General features: G+C 36.4%; 1 protein-coding gene across 2 annotated transcripts in view; it reads right to left on the bottom strand.

Annotated features, from left to right (window-relative positions):
- Nucleotides 1–3,126: 3,126 nt before the first annotated feature.
- The window catches only part of TES (testin LIM domain protein), a 59,465-nt gene continuing 51,192 nt past the window's right edge, over nucleotides 3,127–11,399 (bottom strand). For both annotated transcript variants that reach the window (XM_036010828.1, XM_028525770.2), the window contains 3 exons: nucleotides 10,877–11,092; nucleotides 10,317–10,475; nucleotides 3,127–3,918 (listed from right to left, as the gene is read on the bottom strand). In XM_036010828.1, coding sequence (XP_035866721.1) covers nucleotides 3,730–3,918; nucleotides 10,317–10,475; nucleotides 10,877–11,092 — 564 coding nt within the window. In that variant the 3' untranslated portion in view covers nucleotides 3,127–3,729. The remainder of the gene's footprint in view (nucleotides 3,919–10,316; nucleotides 10,476–10,876; nucleotides 11,093–11,399) is intronic.

Here is an 11,399-nt window from a genome sequence, read left to right as displayed (position 1 = left end):
GACTCGGCCACCAACCTGCAGTGACTGCGGAACGCTGCGGATGGCTCGTCGAAACATGAGAAAAACATACACGGACAACCGAGTCCTGTGGGGAAACAGGAACGAAACAGCCACTTTCTCTAGTGCAGAGCACCCCAATCCCTGCCTGAATAGTGCTTTTATTAAGAATACAGACACAGTTTGTGGATTCCAGTCCGGCAGGGAAGATCAAATAAGTAGGTAATTTTCAAAGGTGCTGACAGAGCTTCTGCTGGGATTCTGGGCAGAGTTTGGGGTTTTATTACTACAGGACCTAAAAGGCTGGTCCCGTTTTCCTGCCCATGCCTTCATATTCTAATTCAATAGCATCCTCCAGCAAGCAGGTCTCACAGGATCTTTCATATTCTATGCCCCAGGCCTGATTACCCCAGGGGTCTGCCGACTCTGGTCTGGGCTGCACCACCCTTGTTATTTCTGCAGGCCTGAGTCAACAGAGGAGACAAAGGCAGCCAGGAGACTTGGAATTCTCACAACTAAGAACAAGGACCCAGGCTTTGACAAAGCCAAAGGGGCAGGGGCCGATGTCAATCACCCCTTCATTTCCACAGTCCCGAGTCTCTTACCTGAGGCCTCCATGCGATCGTGCCTGTCTTAGGAGATTCCCCCTATGGGGGAATCAGTTACCCCATTGGCTAACTGATCAAGCATTGGAGGCCAGGCACAGAACAGGCAGCATTCATGCCAGGGAAATAAGTTTTGCCTCCTTAGTGGCTCCTGGTTCAGAGGTCTCTCACTCAGCCTAAGTTGAGGGGGGGGGTGTTACAGCTTCCTGGGACCAGGCAGGGCGGGCCCCAACAATGATGTGTCAAAATCTTCAGAACTTCCTGGGTCTCAGGAAAGAACTCTCTCCCCTTGCTCTCATCTAACCACTCTGTTCTCAAGTTCCTACTGCTGATTAGAGAGTAAGAATCAGAAATCATTATTATACCTTCCAATATCCAAGGTGGTGGCTTCTGCTGAAAGGAAAAAGCCCATCTCTTACTCTCTGTGGTGCCTTTATCATGTTTCATATTCTGGTATTCTTTCCCTCCCAATCTAGTTCCTCTCACGGTGAGGGTCTCTCTACTGCTAATTGCACAAATGTGGTTGTTAAATGCCTGTTATATTGAGTATAAAAGGATAAACTATATCTCTGGGAAATACAACTAAATGGGACCTGGATGATAGAGATTTCCATTTATTGACCAATAGAAAATAAGTAGAACAAAAGGTTATTCTTCATTATCTATGTTTGAAGAAAATAATGCATGAATCTAGATAAAAACTTTTATTACTTCCCTATCTTTTCCTAACTGCAAGAGAAGGACTTAACTAATCCATTTACTTATTCTCTTGTTAAGTGTTCACAGGACAAAGTATTGGAAGAATTTTTTTTACTTGATTAACAATTTAAAATGAAAGGGAACTTTGAAATCTTTCACAGAGTTAGTTTATTAAAGGCCAAATTAAAAATAGGTTGGAATAAATACCATATGATCTCACCTATAAGTAAAACCTAATCAACAAAACAAACATGAGCAGAATAGAACTAGACTTAAAAATAAAGAACAAACTGACAGTGACCAGAGGGGAAGGGAGAGAGAAATAATGGGGGTAGAGAAGGGGAAAGGGCAAGCAAAGGAACATAAATAAAGGACTAATGGGCATGGACAGTGTGGGGGGGGGGGGGGTTGACTGTGGGAATGGTGGGGGATGGGGGATGGGTGAGCAATAGGGGAAAAGGAGGGACAACTGTAACTGAACAACAATAAATTAAAAAAAAAAAGAAGAATCAAACCTAGTGGTTCTGTATCTCCCAGACAAAGTAGTTTATTTGCCTAGGAAATTCCTAATGTACATGCAGTTATCATCTTTGGTAGTGAATTATGGCTTTGGTCAAATTTCTTGGGCTTTTATATCCCCCTAACCAGTCTTATTTTACCTCAGCCTCAGAAATTGAAGGCTGGATAGGCACACATATAAAAAGAGTTGTCATGTCGGTATGTGGGGAAATTATTTTAATTTATTCCCACTTAGTCATGCCGGGGGCTGGGAGTTGAATTTAAGAAGAAGCACTATCAGCCAAACAAACAGGAACTGAAAAAAAAATTAAAATCACATTATTCTGGGTATATATCAGAGTAAAACTATAACAGAAATACTTCACACTAAGAAAAAAAATCTCATGATTTCCTAATACAAGGAAAAAATGAATCTACCACTATTCCACATTTGCTTCCTTTTCACAATAGGTTGACATGAAAAAAATTTTACTAAACCAAATAGAGTTGCAATTCAAGTATAATAATCCTTGTTAGATTCACCTCAAGACAATTTTCCCAAACTTCAATTAAAACGTCACTTTCCTTTTTTTCTAAAAAAACCCCCCAAAACCCAACATGACTTGAAAACTATCTATTTAAATTCCTTGATTTTAAAATTTCTTAAAACTTATTTTGATGAAAATTTTTTATAGTGAAAGTCTAGTTTCTGTTTTGTCTTGTCAGAAGCAGCCTTTGTTTAGGTAATTTTTAATCCTTGGAGACAGCGCCCCCTGCTCTAACAAGCGTTTAATTGCAGAAGGATTTTTTTTCTGCTCTTTAATGAAAAGGATATGAAGTATAAAGGTACAATTATTAAAGTGAAAGAAACTTTATTTTGAATAATAATATACATATCATTACTTTCATTTAATTTTCATACTGCATAGTGTATGTAACTATACAAGGAAAAATAAACATTAGAAATACTTAAAGATGGAAGTATATGGGTAAAGAAGACATTTGAAATACCCACTAACAGGCCTTAGAAGCATCATAGGACAGTATCCATCAGAAAAGAATGAAAACTATGCAATAAAATATATATCCAAAAAATATATCCAAATCACAGCAGGTAAGTGCAATTGGTACAAATTGATTCTTGGGTATGCAAAATATATGTGTTCTTTGGATTGAAAACATAATATAACTGAATGGCTTTTAAGTCCAAGTTGAAAAACATCTATAGAAGTAAAAAGTGTGGATGCCACATGTGGCAAAATATTCAAGGCCACATATGAACATCACCAGCTTACAAAGAGAATACTGAGAGGTAGGAATTTTTTTAAAAGAGAAATGCAATAAAGCCACCTCTGCTTAAATCAGGAAATAGCAAATGCATCGGCATTAAAATGATAATAGCTCTCTATTCTATGCTGCATTTCTATTTCCTCTGTCAAAAGAATTTACTATGTATTACTACAAAGCTCACTGGATATGATGAGGCAATAAATGTAGAGCTTTGGCATTAGGGTAAGTTTCATTTCCTCTTCATTTTACATTAGAAGGAAACAAGAATATAGAAGTAGAAATGCTCATCTCTCCATTCATCACATTACCTTCTAAGTTTTTCATATATACCATTTGGCACGAGGGAAATAGGGATAGAAAGATGAATTAAACCCAAGCTTCCAACTCAGTGATTTTACATATGGAAAGTTAAAGAAAGATAACATTCTTTACATTTTAAAATCAAATGCTTAAAAAAGGTTTTAAATGTAGAGATGAAAAAAACTGGTAAGAGAAATACAGCAAAGAAAGATACTTAACAAAATCTTCTAATATCCTTTATAGTTTCTTTTGTTTCATTTATTTTTCCAAATTGCATTTTACAGTAGAAATGCAGATCACTTTGGACAGCTATGGCTCAATACTGACTGGTGCTCTCCTCTTAAGACATCATCTTCTTACACTCCACTGAACAGAAAACCATGCCTTCTACTGGCATGAACCTCTGCCCAATGAGACACTTGCTGCAACAGGAACACAGGAAGCACTCTGTGGATGCATGCCAGCTGAAACTGTTGTAGGTCACCCGCTGCACTTCAGGATCAATGGCATTATGGCATCCTTGACATACCTGTTCAGTTAAAGATTCAAATAAAAAGAGAATGAGAGTGACCTTCCAATTAATCTTTTAATGAACAACTGTTAATGGGCCTATATGCTGAACACTGTGAGAAATAACAGATGAAGATCAAACAGGTGATTTGATGCTCATAAAATATCACCATGGTACTCAACACAGAAAGTCCTGACGGTGAGTTACAAAGCAGTGCATTTGGTTCCAGCATATTCTATCAGACTGTACATTAGTAATTATACAAATGTTCATGATTTTTCCTACAACACCAAACTTTAGGGAGGAAGTAGAGCAATAGGAACTCTGTCATTGTTGGTGGGAGTGCAAAATGACATAGTGTGCAAAATAGTTTGGCAGTTTTTTATAAAACTAAACATACTCTTATCACACAGTCCAGTAATCATGTTCTTTGATATTTACCCAAGAGAGCTAATAGCTTATGTCAGCTCAAAATCCTGTACCTGGATGTTGCCTTATTTATAACTGCAAAAACTTAAAAGCAATCAAGATTTCCTTCATAGGTGAAAGAATAAACAAACTGTGGCACATTTAGACAATGAAATGTTATTCAGTGGTAAAAACAAATGAGCTATTGAGTCAGAAAAAGACATGGAGAAAACTTAAATGCAAAATACTAAGTGAAAGAAGTCCATATGAAAAGCTACATACTGCATCATTCTAATTATGATATCCTAGCAAAGGCAAAACTATGGATAAAAAAAAAATCACTGGCTGCTAGAGGTGGGCATGAGGCAGGTAGAACAAATAGATATATGCAGCACACAGAGGATGTTTAGGGTGGTAAAAATACCCTATGACAGCATATATAATATACACATGTGAGTACACACACACACACACACACACACACAAAATTTGTCCATTCTACACATTATCTAAACCCATAGACTATACACCAAGAGTGAACCCTAAGGTAAACTATGGGCTGTGGCTGATTAGGATGTGTTAGTGTAGGTTTCCCTTGGTAAAAATGTACCACTCTAGAAAGTGATATTGATAATGGGCAAGGCTATATACATGTGTGGGGATAAGGGGTATACAGAAATTTCTATCCTTCTTTCAATTTTGATGTAAACATTAAAATTACTCTGAGAAAACTCTTAATAAAAGACTTCTTCACTCATTAAAGCTTTGAAGTGGTAATTTTTAAAAATATTTTATTTATTTTTAGATGGGAAGGGAAGGAGAGAAACATCAATGTATGGTTGCCTCTTATGCGAACCCAGGCCCTCAACCCAGGCATGTGCCCTGACTAGGAATCAAACCAGTGACTCTCTGATTCACAGGCCAGTTCTCAATCCATTGAGCCACACCAGCCAGGGCTGAAGTGGTACTTTTAACAGCCTTACCTATGACACATGAGACTATAAACAGCACTAATTTCTAGTGAAAATCATGTCAAAGTAATTAAGGACTTAAAAATACTGACAGTATTTGAGAAAAATTAGTTTGTACTAAAAATATAACATAGTTAATTGGCTTTTGTTTTGCCATGTCATAATTTATGTAAAATCTAATATTATAGAATATTAATACTTACATCCCCTAAATCATTAAGTGTGTATGTATGTTATATACAAATACAGGGTCCAGCACAAATAATGTCCTTTTATCACAAAATATTTTATTACAAAATCATAAGCATGTAATTCTGTAACATAACAATATCACACTCAAACACACCATATGACATTTAGGTGAAATGTTCAAATTAAAATTATAAATTATTACACCCATATTCTTACCCTGCCAACCATATTCAAGCAGGCATTACTTCTGCTGAACCTTGTGTGTGTATATATATATGACGTCTGCAAATCCACAGCCACAAATATACATAACACACATAATTTTCTTTAGCTGATTATACATATAAAGAAAATGAGTAATTGTCATCATACAAGAAAGCAAAATACTCAGTTGAGACCTCCAAAACACTAGACAGTTCACGTGCCTAGTTATTGATGCATGTTCTGCATGAATGTGACTATCTAAAGTTTCTGTTTTAAATATTTTATAGCAAGTGATGAAATCAACAAGATTGTCCATAATTACATGAAAGTGATTACTGTATTTTTCAGACTATAAGATGTCCCCCGCCCCCGCCAATTTGGGAGAAATAATGGTTGTTAATGACGCTGCTGAGTTCTATTTACATTTACATTGGTGAAATGTTATGTTATTTATGTTATTAAATATTTTACCACATTTTTTACTTCAAAAATTTTTTTCCTATTTTCCTCTAAATCCTAGGGTGAGTCTTATGGTCCAAAAATATGGTAATTCAGCATTCTTGATATCTTAAATGTGATTGCAAGGAATTACTGAGAGATGAGGGGTGGGTGGGTTGAAGAGGGTTGTTTAGTCTGAGCCTCCTCACTTGAAAAGACCTCAAAATGTGGCTGTGCCTCAATGGGTTAGCCTTGTTACAGATATTCATTCCGGGCCTGTGAGATACTTTCCATATTTTTTAGAGCTCCATGGCCTCTAATGACAGAGACTGTAGCTGCTAATTCCTACATTATGTCAACCTGGTCTCCCTGAGAAGCACGGGAGAGAATCTCTTTGCATAATTGATATAGTATTTCTGAATATAACAAGTGTTTTAATTCAAATACCCTCCAGTTTTGTAGATGCACCATGCGAGCAATTGCTGTTCTATATATTCATTTTTATAGCTTTATAATTCATTTAGGATGTCCTCCTTTGTACTTTTCTAATTTTATATTAATTTTTCAATATTTTTAAAATTGTTTATGTAAAATAGAAGCCCTTCACACTCAATTTTTTATTCCATTGCTTTTAGACCATGAACTGCCTTCTTTATCTCAGCCCTATATATTTGTACATTTTTTAAATACTGTTATAAAACACACATTTTAATCTGTAATTTATAAAAGAGATTACTGTTAACTATACATAATATTAAAGAAATTATTTAGGTTAAAACACGTCTAATGGCCCTGGCTGGCATAGCTCAGTGGATTGAGCGCGGGCTTTGAACCAAAGGGTCGCAGGTTCAATTCCCAGTCAGGGCACATGCCTGGGTTGTGGGCCAGGTCCCCAGTGGGGGCCACGTGAGAGGCAACCACACATTGATGTTTCTCTCTTTTTCTCCCTCCCTTCCCCTCTCTAAAAATAAATAAATAAAATACTTTAAAAAAAAACACCATATCTAATGAACACACTGAATTTAGGGTTTATGGTTTCATACAATTTAGTTTTATTAACAATTTGATTGTCATTCCTCCTTAGGTCTGACATGTAATCCTAGCTAAAACCCCCCTGATCCCCAATTCTTCCTAAACCTGGAAGGGTCTGGGGACTACAGACCCTTGCAGGGAGATAATGTGCCTCCTGTGTTCATAAACCTTAAATACTTCAGAGTTCTTACTTCCTTCAAGCCCTTCTACTTTTTATTTTATTTGTATATACAATATGAAATAGCTAATGACATGCTGTAATGAGCTCTCTAGCAGCAGGGAAATCTTGCGGATGTGAATTCTGGGGGTGGTGATTTGATACTGAAATCCCAGGGATCATGAAGAGACAAACAGTGCATTTCCCATATCTTCCTTCTAGGTTAGTATTTTTCCCCCTAAGAAATGCCTTGTTCTGAGCTGAGTTTTTGGCTTCAGGTTAAAAGTAATTTGTATCTCTTGCCTTTTTATAAAAATTTTTTTTAAAGATTTTATTTATTTATTTTTAGAGAGGGAAGGGAGGGAGATAGAGAGAGATAGAGAGAGAGAGAGAGAGAGAGAGAGAGAGAGAGAGAGAGAGAGAGAGAGAAACATCAATGTGCAGTTGCTGGGGGTTATGTCCTACAACCCAGGAATGTACCCTGGCTGGGAATCGAACCTGGGACACTTTGGTTCCCAGCCCGTGCTCAATTCACTCAGCTATGCCAGCCAGGGCTATAAATTTTTTTTAACAATCTAAGTAGATCTGTGCCCTAAACTAGATAACTTTCTTCAAAATTTTGCGTCACTTAGCATGTTGCATGCTTTAGGTGGCATCAGATGCAATTTGTTTAGGTGATAATATGTTCATTCTTTTAATCTTTATTATATTTTTTTTCATTACCATTTAGTCCCCTTAATGATATGTTCATTTTGATATTAGAGAAAGAACAATAATATATCTTACAGAAAAGTAAACCTTTAAAAGGAGTCAAACCGTATTATAAAACTAAATACTTAGAGATTACTTTTTTAGAAGAAAATCGTATTTGTGGTTATAATCCTCCCCATTGATTTGGTATAATGTAATGGAGAGAAGCTTATAAAAGTTAAATAAAGCAGCTTCATCTATTTAAAGCTTTATTCAATAAGTGTTTATTGAGTATCTAATGTGTTGTTCTACTGTTGGAAATAGAACAGAAAACAAAGCAGACAAAAATCCCTGACTTCATGGAGTTTGCATTCTAGTCCTTGAGACTAAGGTCACATACTCTACAATAAAGTATACATTATGATATCCCTGTTCTTTACAGAAACCGATAAAACAATATTCAGAGAAGCAGTTCTCTGACTAAATTATGTTATCAGGCCACATGGTAATTCTGCATCTTTCCCCCAGGTATAAGGAGGGTCCATGTTGACCTCAAAACAAATGATAAGTCTCAGACTACAAGTCAGTCACTCAAATGTTTTCTAATAATAAAAAGGCAAGCTCTATCCTCCAGCTGCTTACAGTCTAGTGGAGACAGATGAATGATATTAACAATTGCACACATCTGGGCAAGCACACACACAAAGACTTATAGGAACAGAGACATATCCAGCCCTAGCTGGAGAGAAAAGAGTGGAGCTTGGGGCAGGGGATCAGGAAAAATTTTCTGAAAAATGTTAAGCCTAAATCAAGTCTGGAAAAATATGTAGGCATAGTCAAGTAAAACAGGAATAGGAGGGTGAATCAGACAAAGGAATAAATGTGAGCAAGAAAAAGAACAGTGTATAAACTAGAAAATACTGGTTAGTTACAGAAATGTATGATTTGGGTTGGATTAATAGTTGAAGCAGCTAGATAGGCAAGAAGAGCCCCAGCTGATGTGGCTCAGTTGGATGGAGCGTCATCCCATAGACCAAAGGGTTGCAGGTTTGATCCACAGTCAGGGCACATGCCTAGGTTGCAGTTTCAGTCCCCATTCCTAGGTGCATATGAGGGGAAACATCAACATTTCTCTCTCACATTGATGTTTCTTTCTCTCTCTCTCTCCTTCCTTTCCCGTCTCTCTAAAATCAACAAACACATCTTCAGGTAAGGATTATAAATAAATAAATAAGGAAGGAAGTTAGTTACTTAGTAAGTAAAAAATATTGATAGGCAAGAAAAGACTGGTGTATCATTAACCAAGAGCTTAAGGATCAGATTTGCATTTTTAAAAGATTATCTTCCATTATTCTGGAAGGCAGCTTTGAACAAGGCCAAGAATGGATGGGGAAGACCACATTTGAGGCCACTGCAATCACCCAAATAACAAAAAATAAAGGTCTGAAGTAGAGTAGCTGTAAATGTGAGGACCTGAGATATATTGATGAGGCAGAGTTGATTTAAAAAAAAAATGAAAATTATTTATAGCTTGGAACAATGGGTAAGGGTTGAAAATTGGCACTGACACCAAAACTTGTTACCTTATTTTCATAGTATCATACCGAGAACTATATAAATATGTCATTTTATTTCTTAGCCAGAGTATCCTCTACTTGATAGCTCAGGGAAATCTTTAACTAGTAGGTATTTCCTACATTCAAAGAAGTCAATGTCTGTGTTTTTAATATTCCCTGGCTTATAAGATTTATCATATGTAGTCAACTTTTGAAATTTACTGAATTATCTAAATGATCTCTTGGCCATCATGCAATAGTAGCTTTGTATAAGTAGGGTAGATCTAAGAAAAAAATGTACTCTTGCATTAAATACTTGAGTATTTGGCTCATGCAAATAAATCACTTCAAACAGCAAAAACAAAGTCCTAGTAATGGTCTAGCGACATGAACAGAAATCATAAAATACAGCCAAAGAATATGAACAGCATCTAGAAACCTTAATTTAAATGGAATTTCATCTGTATGATATGAGAATCAATCAATTAATCTCATTCTCATTAAGAAACTTTTTTGAAAATAGGGATTTTATAATCGAGTAGCATTTATAATCTATGGTATAAATTGCACAGGTAGAAATCTTGAGGTAGCCCACAGTCAACACATATATTGCTTTTATATTATATGGATTTTGACACCTTATGGTAGGAATCACATGTTTCCTACATGAGAGTAGTACTTTCTATTTCTCACTTGTAAGAGGTTTAATGGCACAAAGTCAAATCATAAAGCAAGTTAAGGCAACTGTATCCTTAGATTACTTCTTACCACAGCATGATTCTTCACATAGCAGGGCTTGCACACAGGCTTGTCATTGACCATCACATATATTTCCCCAGCTAGGATGTTGTCACAGTCAAAGCAGCAGAAGTGTTTCAGATGCCAATTTTGGTTTTCTGCCTGGGTATACTCATTGCTGAATATCAGCTGGAAAGAAGATAAAATAAGTTGGATCATGTATTTTTTTCTCCATATAGTAAAGCTAGGTTCTTTATATAATGAAGGAATTAGATCCACAAATATATCAACTTACATTCATGTCTGAAAAATAACTGGAAGCTTGAACTAAGGTTATTATTTAGTTTAGTCTAAATCAGTCATTTTTATGTTTCTGGACACTCTTTCCTTAGTCAACACAATTAACACAGTACTCAGAATGACTGAAATTGAAAGTTTCTTTTCATTTAACTCCTTTGAATATAAATAAAGCAAATGATGTTTGGCTAATCCATGTTGCCCTCATCACTAAGGAGCTGCCTTAGGGTGGTAAGAGGACCATGTGGGGGTACAAAAATGAGCCTGCATGTAGGTGGCCTTAGAGAACATACCTCATCACAGCCAGCACATCGCGGTTTTTCACTGTCACAGTAATGTCTGCCACAGTATAGCTTCCCATTCTTCCAGAAATAAATCATGTCGACCAGGAGTTCGTGGCAGGTACTGCAGACAAAACAAGCTGGGTGCCACAATTTATCGTAGCCGGCCCTTTCAGCATAGATGGCTGGGTCACCTTCCTTCATACTCAGTTTGCAGCAGTAGCAGGACTGAAAGAAATCCATCCAAAACAATCTAGTCATCGTAATACTGGCATTTTTCATCAGTAGCTTTAGTAAAAATTCAGAGAAACAACTTTCAAGAGAAATATTTTCTACTGAAATTAATAGTTTGTCCATACAGACAATAAGGTGTTTGTATTTCTGTGAAACAGAATCTCTTGGCTTTCTGCGGCCCTTTCACACCTCACTGTTGCAGCCTGTGTGTAACAGAGTATTGGTTTTCAAATTCAAGTTTCTTATGGAAAATGGCTAATAGTAATTTTACCTAAATTTTAAGTGGTCCCTAAACAGCTTA

The sequence above is a fragment of the Phyllostomus discolor genome, chromosome 10 (genome assembly GCF_004126475.2).
Source record: "Phyllostomus discolor isolate MPI-MPIP mPhyDis1 chromosome 10, mPhyDis1.pri.v3, whole genome shotgun sequence".
Taxonomy (NCBI): domain Eukaryota; kingdom Metazoa; phylum Chordata; class Mammalia; order Chiroptera; family Phyllostomidae; genus Phyllostomus; species Phyllostomus discolor.
This window is presented reverse-complemented; position numbering and strand designations above follow the sequence as displayed.